At 40.0% G+C, this 17950-nt stretch overlaps 1 protein-coding gene across 1 annotated transcript in view; it reads right to left on the reverse strand.

The window, feature by feature from the left end:
• Nucleotides 1-12406, reverse strand: part of rbm20 (RNA binding motif protein 20) — a 44389-nt gene extending 31983 nt beyond the window's left edge. The window contains exons 1-2 of the mRNA XM_070925837.1: nt 12345-12406; nt 3717-3794 (exon numbers count right to left, since the gene is read on the reverse strand). Of these exons, the coding sequence (XP_070781938.1) occupies nt 3717-3794; nt 12345-12406 (140 nt within the window). The remainder of the gene's footprint in view (nt 1-3716; nt 3795-12344) is intronic.
• Nucleotides 12407-17950: the final 5544 nt, after the last annotated feature.

Here is a 17950-nt window from a genome sequence, read left to right on the forward strand (position 1 = left end):
GACTGGAATCAGATTTGTTTGGACTACATCCTCCACCAAAATCTCAAACCAAAAGCAAATATGCAATAGCATTCTGTAAACTTTTGCGACATGAGTTGGACCAAAGAACAGGTGTGATCACGTCTCTGTGCGGTCATCTAACCCAGTATGGGTGAGTATGTGCATGTGCACACAAATGTGCATGCATGCCGGAAGAGAAAATTAGAGAAAAAGAGTCACATAACACCGATGAGCCAAGTGTAATGATAAAATGAAGATTTGCTCATTAACCTACATGACCAATAAACTGCAAGAACAATTATAACATTGCTATTCCAGCTGAAGAGCTCAAAGCATCTTCAACAATCACTACCCCCAACAAAAGCAGAAAAGAAAATCTGATTTACTTTGAGCTTCGAACTTGTTGTTACATCAACACAATGCTGATGCATGACTTGACCTAGTTTCCAAAGTAACTCTTTTAATGTTATGTAAGGTTTGTGCTGAGAGACAGTGACTCACTCCAGACCCACAAACCTTTACATGACTCACCACTAAACCCAAAATATACTACATTTTGAACCCCTGCTGCTCCACGCTTTGAGACACTCAATGGCACTTAAATTTGAGAGCAGGTTAGATCAGACTCTTGTAATTGAGGGGGACTGTAGACTAAAGGTAGATTTATGCTTCTGCATCGGGGTGCAAAGGTACGTAACCCCCAAGGTAATGCTGCTGGAACCGACATTCACCTCTTTAGAAATCTACCTGTGTTATGGGGAAACCATGTGTTGATAAACATAGTGTCCTTCATCAGGTTATGGGATTGAAAGATTTTAGCTAGACTTCTGTTGGAGAAAGCTGATTTCTTGTAGTACATCTTAACAAGTAAATTCCCATATATGCGAACAGCCAAGAGAGAGTAAGCTATTAGTACAATCTAAAGACAATATAAAAAACCCCGTCATTCTAAATGCTCCGACCAAAAACAAAAATCTTCAAGTAGCAGAGTCATATATCACTATAGGTCATTTATAGAACATTACTTTTAATTCACTTTAAATATACCAGTCTGGTAGGTTTAGGGGGCATTGTTGATAATTGACCAGTTGCATTTAAATGCATGTTATAACCATGTTATTGCACAGTACATTAACGCATTCTCTAATTTTTATTTACTGTACCCCAATTTTTGCCAATAACATGGAATGTTTTTGTTGATGTAAGAGAAATGGATGAAAAATTCAACACGCAAAGTGCTAAGCTATTGTAACAGGGATGCATTGTGAAATTTCCTCTGTTTCTGAGTTTGTAAAACATATTCATAACTGCCAATAACTCATAAACTATTATGGTGCAGAGAGTTTGGCAAAGTGCCATGGGTTTTGATTACAGGAAAGATAATACAAAGTGGGCTTGGTGACAGATTGAGTGGTTCTCACTGGTGGCAATGTGGTCTCATGAGAGCCACTCTTCCTATTGCCATCCTGCTCAGCCCATTTAAATCTAATCCCTGAATATAAATCTGTTCCAAAGTTCTGTGGGGTCCCTCTGGTGTAAAATCTGCGGCTAAAGTGTGAATTAGCTAAGGGAAGAGTGGTTAGGCTAATGTGTAACTATAACTGCAGTGTTTCTGCAAAATAGAGTTCCTTTATTGCAAAAGTTGCACTCTTTACAGGACCCAGGAGACACAAATATCAAACAAATCTGACCAGAACAACCTATCTCAAGCAATTAACTAAACTAAGTCTTTTGATCATCTTAGTCAGCAATGTTCACAGTGTAACAGTCAAGAAACTGTGTACATTTACCTGCAACTTAGCAAAGGTAAAATGTAGTTAATCTTATAGTGGAAGTAAATCCTAATTAAAGACATAATGACTCTATGTGAAGAAGCAGACATCTGATGTTGCGATGTGCGTGTGAACACCCACAAACTTCCTTAAAGCTCAAACATCATTGTTTCATTTAAAATGCAATGTGTTGGAGTAGTTCCAAAAATTAAAACCTTCAACCTTCATGTCCTAATACTTTCTGACTGGGCCGCATGTAAAGAACTATATTTATTAAAAAGAAAAACCCAACTCATTCTGCCGTGTCATCACCACAAAGTAGCAACAAGCTTCATTTATCTTGACACAGGACACAAGGTGGCCTGTTCTCGACTGTCAGCGACCCTATATGTCAGCGGTCCTGTTCACCTGCTTCCTCTATTGGCAGAGGCTGGTCTCAGACTCCACAGTGAATATCAGACATTTCTTTCCATTAACAAGGGTGTAGGTTGGATTTACAGTTACAATTGCTGAGTTGTACCGTTATATCTTAACCCTTGATTATTTATTATTCCAAATACACCTGCTGGTGAATGAAGGTGGGGAGGGCTGGAGGGTAGGTTGGGGATGTGGCATGTCTGATAATTTATGCACCGCCCACCTGGTGCCCTCCAGACAGCTTATGTTCAGAATGTGCCAGACTGAAAACAGCCTCTATCATCAACTACCTCAGTCTAACTTTTCCTTTAGCCTCAGAAGGGGGAAAACAAATAGGAACGGGTCAAAAAGCAACATGAGCCAAACCTATTACATGTCTAACTGTATCTTAATACCACCACAAATCACCACGCTTCTTCAAGCTGCCACTCATTGCCATATGTGGTAAAGTGTATAGAAGTGTGAACAGTGCCGATGTGGCCTTCATCTGCTACATGTTAATGAGAGTGTCAAACATATAGTGTTATAATTTGGTGAAAACACAGAGGCAGTTAATTTGATTGAGTAACACTAATGCTGGTGATGGCCTTTCCTTTGATGGAAAAGAAGATCCATGTCCTCGTGGGACACTACTGACCCCAGACTCATAAATCTGGATCTGTAAGACAAGCGAGATGAAACACATACAAGCTTGTTTTAGAACCTATACATGTTGCTTTACTACCCAAACAATCCACGAATCAGGACTTTCAGAGACGACTCGGAGGCGGCACTTCAAACCGATGCATCAACGCGTCAATATGAGACTAAGACTTGGTTTGTAAAGTTTACAGCCTGCCATGCTATTCCTCCCGCGATGCTCTGTGCACAATGACGCAGAAAAGAAAAAGAAAAGTGCAGTGATTCGTCGATAAAATGCCAGTCGACTCGGTGTCTCAACTGATGACTTGAATCGTTGACTTTTAGGGGGAAGCCCAAATAAAAATGCTACTGAGATTTATAAAATACACATGAAATGTAAAAAATGAGAGTGGCAAAGGAGTGCTTTTTTGTTAAAATTAGTTTCACTGAATTATCATTAATTACTATGTGAATGTGACTATTGTTCCCTCTGAGCCAACGCAGATGATTCATGGAGGGCTTAAATGTACAGCATGAAGACAGTGTTGGCAAACACACAGATTACATACAAAAATAATCTTGGGCTGGGGGGCAGTCATAATGAGGACAAAGGGCACACTTCTTCTCCCAGCTGCAGCAGCAGGAATGTGTGCTAAAGTGACAAAACATTTAGGGCCATGAGTTACTTGCTGTGGTGGATTGTCTATTTAAAGTTGATGTTCATACAGAACTGAAATGGATAGAAACAAATCTCTCCTTGGAAGGTAGACAAATCAATCTCCTATCTTATAATGGTAAGGTCCTTCAATGTGTCACTAGACACTATAATATCTGACCCCTGTGTGTGTGTGTGTGTGTGCTGCACCTGTGTGTGGCGGAGGTACAGTAAATTTGATTTCCTCTCACCGTGTGGACGAAAGCAAAATGCCTTTGGGGTGAGCACACGTGCTACAATCTCCCCGGGCCTCAGCTGTTGGTGCCGGCCTAACAGAGCAGAGCAGCGTGGCTGCGTGGGACTTAAAACAGGAGGTGGGTTTATGTGTCACTTAGACACCCCTTCTCTCCTACTGTTAAACCTGGAGGGCAACATGCTTTCAGTACATTCTCAGAGAACTCTGCATGTGATGTGTGACCTTGCGCCGATGGGTGACCAAAATTGTCTTGTTTAAAAAGATATCTTACTTACTTCCAGGTCAAACGTAGCCAACCATCAACATGTTAACTCCAACACTTTGTGCACTACTACATAACAAGTGATAGGCTCAGAATAAGCAGACCAAAAAAACCCATCTAAAGTTGTCCAAGTTTATTTGGTCCCTCTTTCCCCATCTGAGGGGGTCAAGTGACGGACATTTTGTCATCTGCATATACTCATGTGGAACCCCTTGTGGACTTCTGTGCGCCGCCCAAAAATGTGTGGAACACGTCCTCGTGCACAGAAAACTTCTCTCTGCTTAGAAAAATAACTGGCTCTGCACGGCGAGGCTCCAGGCTGAAGTAGCAGGCTGCTCTCTTCATAGCAGCCCCATGTGTTTTTGGCGTATGACATAGAAAATGTGAAAAAAAAGTCAATATTTTGCCCTCAACTTAGACAACAACAAAGCAGCCAAAAAAAATTTGGTTACAAGCCTAAAGAGGTGAAAGGATTTTACAGTGACGCAGCTCCAGGAGTGACCTTTATGACAACTGGTTTTAGAAAGCGATATAACTGTCAGTATGGGCTTTTGTACCGTCTGAAGTGTCAAAAAAGGAACTTTGTATGTGGCATGCAAAGTAGCAGCAGTGTTTGATCCTCCCTCTTCCCTCCCTTTACTATGTCTTGAACAAAAAACAATAAGCATCTGATTGACAACAAGGAGCAGAGGCCTCCTACTCATGTTAGCCTTGTCAGAGGAAAATAGCACAGCAGTGGCAGTATTGACAAGATCTTAAAACAGTATGTGACTCACAAATGACTCATGCATCCAAAGGTGCCCACGTACCCCAGCCTACCTAGTACCTACAGTACCTGATTACAAAAATGGTGAAAAACTTCAGTGGACATTTTTTAAGAGAGCATTTTTTTCTCCTACATAGTTAACCTTATACTTTACTGCCAGCTACCAACATCTGTGTACATTATGTTTTCAAGTCTCACTAACAGACTTGTCCTTTCCAGTTTGAGAGTAAGGATACAGGATTAACATGAAAGAAAAGAAGAAAGAAAAGAGGGTTTCTGGTGAAGAATGAAACAACTGGACGTGAGAATTTCATATACAAACCTTGGACTCAGTTTTGATTTCAGGTACATAACCATATTCATACAAGAATATACAGTGTTACACTCTAGCCATGTGATAACTGTCACCAGAACTTGCGCCGCTATTTTGTGGATGCAATCCCCGCGCCAGGTGCAGCACAGCAGAGCTCTTTGCGTGACAGAACTGGACAGAAAACAAACATGGAGGAAAGCCTAGTTCTTGCTGTTAAGAGGTACAGCAAGGACTGTTGTCATAGGTTGACAAGTATAAACCATAATTAGTTAATAATCCACCGGATCCAAGATGCGACAGCCACAAGGGGACACTAGTCTGTTACTGTCTGTCATTCACTCTGTTATAGAACGAACGACTTCTGGTTTCTGTTAATCCGACAATGCGTAAAGTCGTGCGTGCTGTGAGAGGAATATCTTGGCCATATGGTTTGGATGTGTGAAAAATAGTCTGCCATGCCATGCCAAGATCTTGTATTATGCTTCTGACCTTGGCACTGTTAGAGTCCAAGGGGATGGCCTTGCAATGACAAATGCAGAAAAAATATGAGATTGAGATGGTTAATTGTACAATAAGTTGTCCAAAAAGGTTTTATAAAATATAACCAATGTCCCTGAGAATAGATAGGTGACACGCATTCATTTAAGATCTTTAATCTAATCTAAAATAAAGAAATAGTACTTGCATATTTGCCATATTCATATGTTAATACGAATCTTGCAGCCTGCGCCTTGTATTTCCCCAGGGTCAGAGCACTTCATTAGTTTCATATGAACAACCCTTTAAATTTAGATTGTGTTTACACCGAGACCTTTAAACTCTGCCAGCTCATAAGCATTAAGGACTGGGAAGGTAGTGATGACGAGCTGATCCCGAAGGACTTGATTCATTGTCTCCTTTAGTTTGAGCTGAGGTCAACTCCTGCTTCATGTGCCAGAGAGTCAAAATGTCATAATGTGAACTCTTTGTCCCCGTAGCTGTAACTGTCCTTTTTCAGCTTAAAAGCAGATAGAAAGAAAATGTTTAAAGTCATTCATTTTATTTTCCACCTAAAAATATCACAGCAGCACTGACAAATGATTTCAGTGCAATGAAGTTAAACTCACTATGCAAAGACATTGAAGCTATTAGCTATTTGGAGCCCTGCACTGACAAAACTGTAACAGTCTGAATAGAGAAATGTAATAATCCTGCTAATCTTCATCGGTTGGGTGGTAGCAGTCACGGAGCAGAGGACAGTACTGTAGAATTACAGAATTAAAGTGCGCAGGACACACAGTAATGTGACGCTGATAGAATATGACAGAGGTCACCAGCATTAATAGATAGCTGACCAGATTATAACACAGCTTCTCATTTTATTAATATTGTACAAGCCAACATTTCTTCTGTATCCCATCTGAAGACCATTACGCCGCTTGAGTCACATCACAGCTTCATTTATCGCTGTCCCAGAATAAAACCCTGAAACTGTGATGATTTCAGGATTAACTGGTGTATCCCACTGAAGCCTGTCCAAGTTATGTGCAAATCTCGTTGGTAAATATATACAGATGGAAATATTTGACAACACTCTTTTCTCATTGCTATCTTTTAATGTTGATACAGTGCATAAAGACATTTAAGCCTCTTTAACTCTGTCCATTCCAGTTGTTCCAGATAGTGAACCCTGCTAAGTCTACCAACTCAACACCTGTAAACCCTTTTCCACTCGGACATAATGCTGTACGCTGCAGGGTGAGGACCACAGAGAAAGAGCTACAGCACTGGTTGATATTTGGTGATAAGTTTACTGACATCACAAGGTTGCACAATCTCCGGTACAACAGTATAAAGACAGCCAAATGAAAACTACAAAATTGACTTCAAACTGTTCTTTGATGTATGCAATAATACAGCAAACCAACTGAAACCAACCAAACAGTCTAAACAGAAGAGTTAAAGCACGTTTGAAGCAAAGATTTCAATCGAAAGCTGAACCTTCTCTTGTATTTTCTCTCAGCGTGTGAGGGGTGTCTCCATCCACAACTCTTGGCTATAACGGTGTTTTTAATAAACATTTTACAGACTGTACGCTAAAATAGTTTAAGAATGTGCATTTAATAGTTTTGGCAATGGAATCATGGTGTGGAAAAATGTGTGCTGAATCAAGTGAGACGTCTCAGAGCTTAAGAAAATCACTGCGTACTATAACTATAACGCCATACATGTGCACTTTTTGTGCAAATTAAATTTTGGGAGTGACGAATCAAAATGGGTAACATGTTAACTCAGCTTTCCTAGACGGAGTGCTTTCTCAAATTACATTACATTCATCTGGCGCTGTTCTCCAAAGCTACGTACAGCACGTGCATTCAAACTCAAAAGAAGATGTCATCAAAATTAGAAGTAAAACCCTCCTAAATAAAAGCCTGTTAGAGAGCTGTATTGCAGGTTGCTGTTATGCTTTGTCCCTTTGAATTATACACAGAGAGGTTCATGAACCTGCCGCTAGAATTTCCTTTGGACAATTAAGAGGGAATGGTACGTTCCACCACATTGTGATTCAAGCTGATATCATGGGTGTTTTTACATGACAACCTTATGCTGATTTGATGATATAATTACAGAATGCACCTTGACTTGACTTATGTCACCACAAAAGAAGACGGCAACGTGGTCACGGTAACTATGAGGCCTCAGAGGCCCCTGACTGGTGCCATGCAACTGTCAGCCATTTAACATCAAGATTAGCCACAGTTGCTGCTATGTGTCAACACAGCAATGAACACATGCTTAAGGTGGTGGTGGGGGAGGGAGGTGGTCGTAAGACTACAGGAGGTGACACAATAAATATACAATTCCTGTAAGCAAAGAGAGAGAAGAATCTCACCAGGACATAACCGCGGTTAGCTGTACTGATAAGAACTGTTGCTGAAGAGATAACACCTAGTCCCTGCTGCAGTGAGGATTTTATGTTGATATCACAACCTCCTAATGGTATTGCAGAATACATTTTGTAGAAGGCAACAGACACACTGACTATTGTTTATACACTGCCTTTCCTTTTCCTACGAGCACTTAGCCTGTATGGTTAAAGCATCAACTACTGTTGAGTTGCAGGATTAAAGGAAACATACATCTGTGTCCTTCTCTGAAACAACAAAATAAAATACTCAAAATACAGCATTTATTTTGCTCAGTCTTGTTCAAACAAATGCCATCGACTTCAACAGAGTCCTCCAATGTCACAGAGCTGTAAAGCCAGCTCACTAATCAATCGTCACATCCAAGTCCAGACAAGCATTTTGGGCAGAACCACATGAGGTGTGGGAAAGCCCGCCAGATTAGCTCTCCTTAATGACCTTCGTGGTTTGAGATTGAACCACCTACCGAGTCAGAGGGGCAAGATTCAACTAACAGATATTATTGCAACTGCCCAAAATGAATTGCATGTTTCCATCTGCCCTAATGCTGTTGAAATTGACAACAGGATTGATGTGAAATAATTACCAGTTTTTACAACTAGCCACATAGCATCTAAAGGATTTCTTTCATACTGCTTTGCAGCAAAAGGCACCCTTTACAATGTTGAGTGTCAGAAAAGCAATAAAACAACATTTGGTGCCTTCAGGTTGTCATGAAATGTAGCTGCAGCTTTGAAAAAAAATCAAGGCCGTAAACACATAAAGCATGACCCCCAATAAAGCAGGGTGAATGACAGAAAAGCACAACTCTGTGGGATTTACCTTTCCTGTGGCAGTGTACTGATGAAGAGCTGCCAGGACTGTGGTACAAGGTAAAGATTTGCTTAGACAACTTTCCCTTTTGTGTCATGCGGCCAGAGTGATATAGAGCCAGCAGGTGGGAGAGAGCGAAAGACAAGGAAAGTGAAATAGGAAAAAGAGGGAAGGGATTAATGCTAATGATGAAAAATGATTGATGATTGATGATTAACCATGTTTAACTAATCTCTTTGACCGGTGCAATCCATCACCAAACCAAAACAAAGCCAGGGCATCCTCAACCATAACTCCAGCCATGTGGATCCTTCCCTCCCATCATTATTCATCATACCATTTGTCTCTTGACTACTTTTTAGATCTGGCTTACACCGGTCCACTATAAGGACCTGCATTATAAGGCCAGTGGACTGACCTGTAATGATACAAGTGAAGGATTTAGTTTTATGTCCAGCCTTGACCTTACAACTTTCACAGTGGTTCTTAACATTCACAGAAAGTCAGCCAAGTGTATGCACTGACATGCAATGGCCAATGCATCATACCTTCAATAAGAAAGATACTATTAATATATTAAGACTGCCTTGTATTTGACTCTGGCCTTAGATTATCTGCATTCTAACCTGGGTAAAGTAATATTTGAAAAAGTATTGAAAGGTGAAAATTATACATCTCATATTCTGCTTTGTACTATGGATTTCTACTTTACTGCAACTCAGTTCCTTTCTACAATTATATACGTACAGAAATAAAATGCAACGGACACCTTGGTTTTAATATTTGATAGGATTCAATATTACTTCAGAGCAGAACAGAACAGCCTAAAACCACAAACTTTATCCAGTAACAGTATGACTGAGAAGACCCTGACAGGTGTTGAGATGGCAGCTACGACTACATCACAAGTCTGACTCACAACACACACAACAAGTCCTTGTTATTCACTTAAAATTTATGAAATATATATTTTATGAGTCTTGATTTTTCTTTAAAAAAATAGGAGATTTAGAGAGGATTCAAGAAAGAGATTATATTATGAAATATAAAGATATAGAAAGCTGGTCCCTCCATCCTGCTCCATCCACTTATACCCCTTTACCCGACCCCACCCTCATATTTTACCCCTCTTGGACTTATTACTTACTACATTCCTGCTGTTTGACCGTGTTTATATTAGGGTTACGACTGTCTGCTTCATGTTGTTTGTTAGTCTCTTTGTAATTGCCCTTTTTTACCCATAAAACCTATTACACCCTGGATTGTCCAAGGAGGGGGATCTGTCTTTGAATAGCCTCGACCAAAGTGTCTCCCATTTTTCTTTTTTCGTAGGCTTTTTTAGGGGGTTTTGCTTAAAAAGCTTGGGCTGGGTCAGGAACCATTGTTAACGTGGGCCTAATAATATCAGGCTATACAAATAAATTTGACTTAACAAGAGAGTGAAAAAAACATCTACAATCTATTTCACACTAGAATCATTCAAATCTGTTTCAGCTGCATTTTAAGCTATTCATTTTGGATTTGGAGCTACGAACACTTGTTTAGTTTAGAAAATCTTGAAAACAACCAAGGTCAGAGGACAGAGGGTATCGTGTGCCGTTCAGATTTAAAACCCCCCTGAGGCAAAGTGTGGGATATATAAATTAAATGGACTTAATTTGACTTAACTAACTATATTGCACATCTTAAGTATTTGCAATATAAAGCCAATCAATTAATTAGAGTACTGTAAAGTAATTTACATTTAAAGTAATTATTTCTCCTAAGAAATCTGATTGGCTAACACAAAGCGACCCTGCTGGATATCAGGTGGAGCCGCACATCCTTAATTCACGGATGATCTAAAATAAGCAGCAGACTGAAAATCCATGTATGGACTGCTGCACGCTTTTACTGCGTCGCTTAGCAAGCTCTCAAATTAAATGTTGCGACCAATACATTCCCACAAAATAACACAACATATCACAATTTGCTCGTAATCATTATCACTCCTGGGTCCGTGACAAATGTTTGACCAATAAAGCCAGCTTCCAGTAGCGTCCAGTAGCACCCAGTAGCACCCAGTATACAGTATACTGCACAGTAAGGCTGCAAGGGACGACACCATCTTAGATGGTGACAATCTGATGTTCAATTTTCAAGACAAATAACATGTTTGTCCCAATCATTGTTTGCTCATGTGGACAACGATACTAACTAATAAAGAAAAAAAAACATTCAGTCCTCACTTAATACACAATGCTGCAAAGCACTGGACTGCGGTTTAGCTGCGGGATAAGTGTCTTATAACCTCACCCAATGCTGCGATACAGCTACATAGCGAAGTTGACAGACTGAATGTGGGGCTTTGACGTGTTTTCACAGCAAGAGGTCTGACTTTAATTACTTCACCAGATGCATCTTTGTTTTAGAGACATTACGTCTTTCTTTCCCAATTCCGAATTGACACATTTTAAAAAGTGTCGGCAAAATCTAAAAGTCTTATAGACAACATGTATGTTCAACGTGAATTTGGTGGTCTTGTGTATACAGTACATAGTGAAAAACATCTTATTTTGTACAATCATTTTAATTGAACTAACAGAAATAGACTTGTATTGATAACCACATTCACTTAAAAGGTTGCCTGTGTTTAACTAAGCTACACAAATTCAATAATGTACATTTATGTACTGAGAAAATACTATTTATTCCCTTGTGGGTAAAGACGCAAATTTAAGATAGATAAGATAGCATGAAGTAGTTCAGTTTATTCTATTTAATATACAGCCATCATACAGACATTATTAAACCCTTTTATAATGAGGAATTGTTCCTAAAGATTTGCTTGTACATTTTTTGTATTTACATGCCTTTTAAAAAATACTAATTACATGTTTTTCTCCTTGATGTACACAATGAATGCAGTAATTGTAAAAAACCTGTCCCAAATTCTTCTCTTTGTAAAAACAACCAAAGAGTATAGAGGAGTACTCAGGCCAGTCTTTACTGGTACACAAACATCTGTATGTTATGTATAACTTGACATTTATTTAATTTTCTTTTCCTTTTTAAAAATAGACACACTACTTGAAAAAGACGACACCATTAAATATTAGATAACAGAAATTACAGGTTAATGGAGTGAAGTGAAAGCTATGCTTTATTATTGTCATTATTATTTTTTTAGAGCATCTCTGAGTCTCTTTCAGAGGGTGGACGAGCATTCAAAGTCAACGCCTTGTTAAAAATGTAAAAACAAATGTCTGTTGTCTTCTATGGTTTGATTAACCCTAACGTTTTGAGACAGACTTAAGAAGCAGAAGTTTTATTGACATCAAATTCAGACCAGACACACTGCGGGAGATTTCATGTGGGCGGACATTCCAGCACAGATAAAATTCATCTTCCAGGAATACTTCCCACCAACACAGCTACTTCTGTAAATTACATTGTGTTCATGAATGCCATCACCCAAGTCCCCGTGGAGCAAAAGATTTTCTCACACAGCCATGTGAGCTCCAGGCATGTGCCTAGACTGAATATACTTTCTGATTTTTCTGGTGGACATAATTTCCTCTTACCTCTGCAAGAGTTCACTCGTTGTCTCGGGGGGGTATCCGCCACTTTGTCCTTTTCCCAGCATTTTTGTATGGCCTGTCTTGACACTCTCAGTGCTACTCGTCCGATCCCACGCTCGCTGCAAGGCCAAACAAACTCCCTAGCACCACCTGCCGCCTTAACACCCCTAACCTCCCCTAACACCCCTCTCAAAAATAACTACCACAGTCCAAAGACAGCAAACCCTGATGAGTCAACTTTCTCTAGCCTGCTATGTTTTTCTCTCCCCTTACTGCATGGACAGATGACAGAAAGGCCAGCAGGCGGGAAAAGACCGGCTGCTGAGCACTTCAGCAGGGGCTCTTCCACTCAGCTACTCCTGATCGACAGCAGCAAAGGCAGCAAAGCGCCCTTTAGCCTCTTCTCTCCAACTCTCTTTCCCTATAAACTACGATATACACCCTTCCTTCACTTCCCCTCTTCTCTCCAGTGTCAAAAAATGAGGAAATCAGAGCAGAGCCTCTTCAAAGGGAAACGGGAGGTTGACTGAGTGAATTTTAAGAGGGAATAACAGAAGAGGTGGGCTCAGGGGACGGCAGAAGGGGGGTGAGTTGAAAGGGACCAACTGGGAGTCCCTGCCCGGGACAGCTCCACGCGGCACAACAACAGGGACAAGAAAGTCCCTCCTGCCACTGCTGATTATCACCTCTACAGTCCCACACAAACACGTAACCACAGACACACGCACCCTCACATAGTCTGGCCAATGAAGGAATGCACTGGGGTTCTGGGAATGCCATCAGTCACTCAGTAGGTGTCGGGATCAATTTAGCTGCTGAATCATTGAAGGGGTCCAGTCTCCAGCCCTGGAACACAGTGTCAGATTATTCACATTTTGTAATGGTCTGGCAGTCTGAGATTTCACATCTGTGAGCCAAAAGGTAGGGCGTGTTTGGTAATAAATCATGATTAGGGGAAGAATAGCACTGAGTGAGAGCACATCAGCAATCCTTGAAGGGTGCACCACACCTCAAAAGGAAGACACTGGGTCTGGCTTCAAGCGTTGCCTGGTTGGATTTTTTTTATCGTTTATTTTGGTTGGACAGGAATTAGCAGGGGGAACCTAGACTATTTCCAAAGGACCAGTCGGAAAATCTGAGTTTGAATGTCCTTTTCAGATTGGTAGAATATTAAAGAAACCTAAACTCTGCCTCCATGTCAAAAGAAACATTTGAAACTTGCATTTGCTTAAAAAGGATAGCTTGATTTAAGATTCACAACAACTTGTGATGCATTTTAACTGTTATTAGACTTGATCATAAACAAAATAGATAAATAATAGCAAGGATAGATTGTATACATCCAGTGGTTCACAAAACAAAAATACATTTGGCCGCTTTGCTTTAACTTAGAGAAGTGGTGTAAAATCAATGAATGGCTTTTGAATGAATGTTAAAATGTGAAGAGAACACGACAAGTGACAAGTGGCCTTAGTTCACATAACCCAAACTCTCATGGTGGAATCAGACACTTGATGAATCTACTTCATGAATGTACAGAGATGAGAGGAAAAGAAGTGGAGTTCCTGGTGAGATCTGAGATCAGTCAGAGTCTACGCTGTCACACAAACACACACACATGGTTGGTGCATACGTTGCTAGTCAGCTAACAGCTAACATCTGTTGATGCACTGTTGAATAAACAGTCCAGCGGTCAAATTCGAGCAAACGAAGCAAGGCAGAAATTTGCTATGCATTCTGTCTGAACACACGTTTATTGTCTTTCCCAAATGTAAGTGTGTTGCATGCTGCCTCCCTCCCAGCAGTGCAAAGGGACCTGGTTTATAAATCACGGTAAAACGTAGGGCATTTTCCTAATCAACCAAGAGAGGGGGCTTTCTCTCCATCTTCACATTGTCTGCTTGAATGACGAATGGCAAAATTCAAAGAGTATCTGACTGATTCCTTGCTGACAACCACCAACTCTCACTACGCATTGCGTGTGTGCAAGCCCGTGCATATATTCATGTGACAACTCTACATAACAATCCCCCCACTTATTTTTGGCCCTGTGAGAAAGCAGATACCACTGTAGCATGAAGTGGTTTCTATAATGGTGCATGCCTGTATGACTCAGAGTGGCGCATGGCAGTAACTGAGTTGAATTACAATTAGGCTAAACTGTTTGTCCAGTGACTCTCCTGCAATCTCTCAAAACCATCAAACTCCACAACCACAATACAAAAGTTACCATCACAAATGTTCTGAGAGGATGTTTGTTATACTGTACATACAGTATGACAGTTCCCTTCTCTTTAATTCATTCAGAAAATGCTTTATCAAACCGATTTTATCTCAAGGGCTTTCCAGAGAACAGGGCACCAATCTACAAATAAAACCATGGATTCGAATCTCTTTCCTTGGTCTGAAATGTACCCACTTTAAATAGGATGTTGTGGCAGGACTTAACAACGGAAGGGACTTCATTTAAGAATTCATGTTGATAGAAAAGGTGCTTCAAGCAGTCATGTGGTCAGTTACTGTACACCTTCCTCTTTGAAATGAAACAATATGAGCCACAATGCTGCAGCCACAGCAATGTAGGGAATGTAAAATCTATTTGAAAACTAACACCCACATATACACATCAGACATTACTGCTGCTAATCCAACCGTAGAAAATTATCACAGTGACACCCCTGTGAAGAACTTCACATGCGTCTGAGTGAGGCTGTCTAGTCCTAATTATTATGGTATTTGTAGTCAGTAAGTAAGTAAAGCCTTCTCTCCACTCTAAAAGTGTGCCATCGAACCACACTTCCCACAGTTCACCAATGCAGCCTCACCAGCTATCGTTAGCGCAGTCGTGTGAACTGAGACAACGTTGAGAAGTGATCTGTCATATTCAGTGTGGCCAGCTATGTTTGAAAAGTCATTTTTGATGATTGAGAGTGGCAGCAAAGAAGTAACCAGTGACCAAGTGTGCACGACTTCTCAGCACAGCTGCAAAAAGATTTACCTGAAGCAATTTAGTGATTGTCCTTTACTACTTTTATATTTATATTTATTACTCAACAATATTTGTTTGTTAATAAGTTGTTTCAATCTTTTACTTATTAATGCGAGAAAAAAAAGTGTACGTCTGTCTTTTACAGTTGAAATTATCAAATCTTTTTGCCATGAGAATAAATATTTTGAAGAAATCTGATTTTTCAAAGATTTTATGTCAGTGTTAAAGAATATATTTGTGTATGCTACAAAACATCCAACCTCTCTGGCACTGCTGATACATACTAAAAATAGGAATGTACAGCCTCAGTAGCTAGACCTGCAGGTTTTATATGACGGGAGAAGTTGGCTCCGTCATCTGAAAATATATGATTAAATTTGACTGCCTGAAATATTGTCTGAATATTGTGTGAAAGAAATTATATAAGAAATTATTTTGGCAAATAACCATGTCAAACTTTAAAGATATGAGGCCAGAATTGATGTGTGTGTGCTTACGCTTACAGTATGTCTGTGCAAAGAATGGTATGTGTGGATTTGAAAGCATTTCAGTATATCTTGCCATGCATGCAGTCATTATTAGGACATGAAGAGCTATTTAGAGTGTCTCTAGTTTTACAGGGATAAAGAAAACAGGGGGATGGTTTGTCCCTTGTGCTAATCTAGTTGGGTGAAAAATGTAATGACACTATAACTTCTCTGTATCAGTATCACCATTATGTTGTGTGACACCATAATTCAGTGAAACAAAGACAACCATAACAGTCCATACCATTTGCCAAATGCCGAAGTAAGACTGTGCTAAGTAAGAAGCAGCTCCCTTTCCAGGCGATCAGTTTTCCAGAAAATGCTCCCGCTGCAGCTGAGAATGCCACTCTGGAGCTGAGCATTCCCATGAAGAGGGGAATGTTTATTTTGCAGAGGATCTAAGCTGATGCGTGAAGCCATTAAGCAGGCTTAGTCTGTTAATTAAACCATTCTAATATTCTACCTTTAGCCTCATTAGAGTGAGACCTCTATGTTGAGAACTTTGCAGGCTACAATATGTGACAAGCCAAAGCTCGCAAATTCATTCACACACACGCACACACACGTGTGACACTTACATACACACACATACACACTGAAGGTCAAATGTGGTTATGGCCATAGCATGTGAAGAAGGTATCTGTTTCAGCAGGCCTCTTTTGTTGTGTGCACACCAGCTAGCACCAGTGACATAAACAAACATACAACAGTTTTTATTTGTTTTTGAGCTGAAGCTGTTCGAGATAATAGCATCTTTTTACACAATTCATTTTTATGTCAAAAAGAACAAAACATTTAATGGATGTATTATTAATTTCTCCCAGAAGTGTATACTCTGCAGGGTGGAAAAGCCTCTGACAGCATTTACACAATCACAGAAAACAAAGACTCGCCATTAATCCCACGCCAGGAAAGTTCTTAGGTTTCTTGCTATCTCATTAAAGTAAATTCCTGCAGATTTCACTGCAGGTTTTATGACTTCTCCCATATCACAAGCGGGCCAACTGATCAACTTACACATCTGTCTAACCCGAGCACATACACGCACACACGCACAACCAGGAAGACATAGACACAAATTGTTCAAAAGTCATATGTAAATCACGACAAAATGAGACTCAGTCTCAGATGTCATTTGCAGTATTGATGCATTTATGCCCTTGTGGCTAACCCAGACTTCAGAGAAGTTATGACCAGCTAACAGCATTTGGCCAACCATCCGGAGAACATATGACCTCATAAAGCGAGCTTAAAAAAGGAATGAGGCACCAGCAATCACTGACAACAACAGCTTGTAAATTCCATTGTTCATGACAGCAGTTGCATTTTTTTATTGTTGAACTAAAATTACACAGTGACACACAGCTGTGCCACAGCATACAAAATCACTATCATCCAATCATGTTGCTGTCTTTATGGAGGACAAACAGAAAAAAAGCCTTTTAAACAACCGAAAATAGAAGCAAGTTTATAAACAGTTAACGTTTTATAGACCTGAACGACACTAACAGCAGCAGTGGAGCCTGCATCAGATCCTGTGTGAAGAGATTTAGTCCCATACCTGAGAAGCTTTAAACAGCTGAGATTAGGAGAGAGTTTGTTAACACGTTCACATTTTATAGACTTGAACAGCACCTACACAGACTTGCAAATAACTATGTGGCAAGTCTTGGAAAGATTGTACTGATTCTTATAATTAATTCAATAGTCTGACTTCTCCGGGTTAATGCTAATTAAAGTGTGAATTTACAACTTCACTCGAAACTTCACTCACTCAAAAACAAGTAAAAACTGTTTACTCAGTCGAGGTTCCTGTCAGGGATGAAAAGAGTATGAGAACATTAAGTAAATATTTCTCAAGCAGAATTCAATTAAAACTAAGGAGTCAAAAGCTATTATGTTAAGAAAGTAGCTCTGTTGAAGGCTGCTTTCAGTTACTTAGTTACATGCGATTTCTATGAAATCACAAAGTTGAATCCTGACTGTAATCATTTCAGTATCGGCCCTGTCAGCCGTCCCTCACTAATTCAGAGATGCTCCATCGGCCCAATGCTGCTCATGTTATTTGATTGACGAGCGTCCTCTGGGAAGTG

The sequence above is a fragment of the Enoplosus armatus genome, chromosome 2, assembly GCF_043641665.1.
Source record: "Enoplosus armatus isolate fEnoArm2 chromosome 2, fEnoArm2.hap1, whole genome shotgun sequence".
Taxonomy (NCBI): domain Eukaryota; kingdom Metazoa; phylum Chordata; class Actinopteri; order Centrarchiformes; family Enoplosidae; genus Enoplosus; species Enoplosus armatus.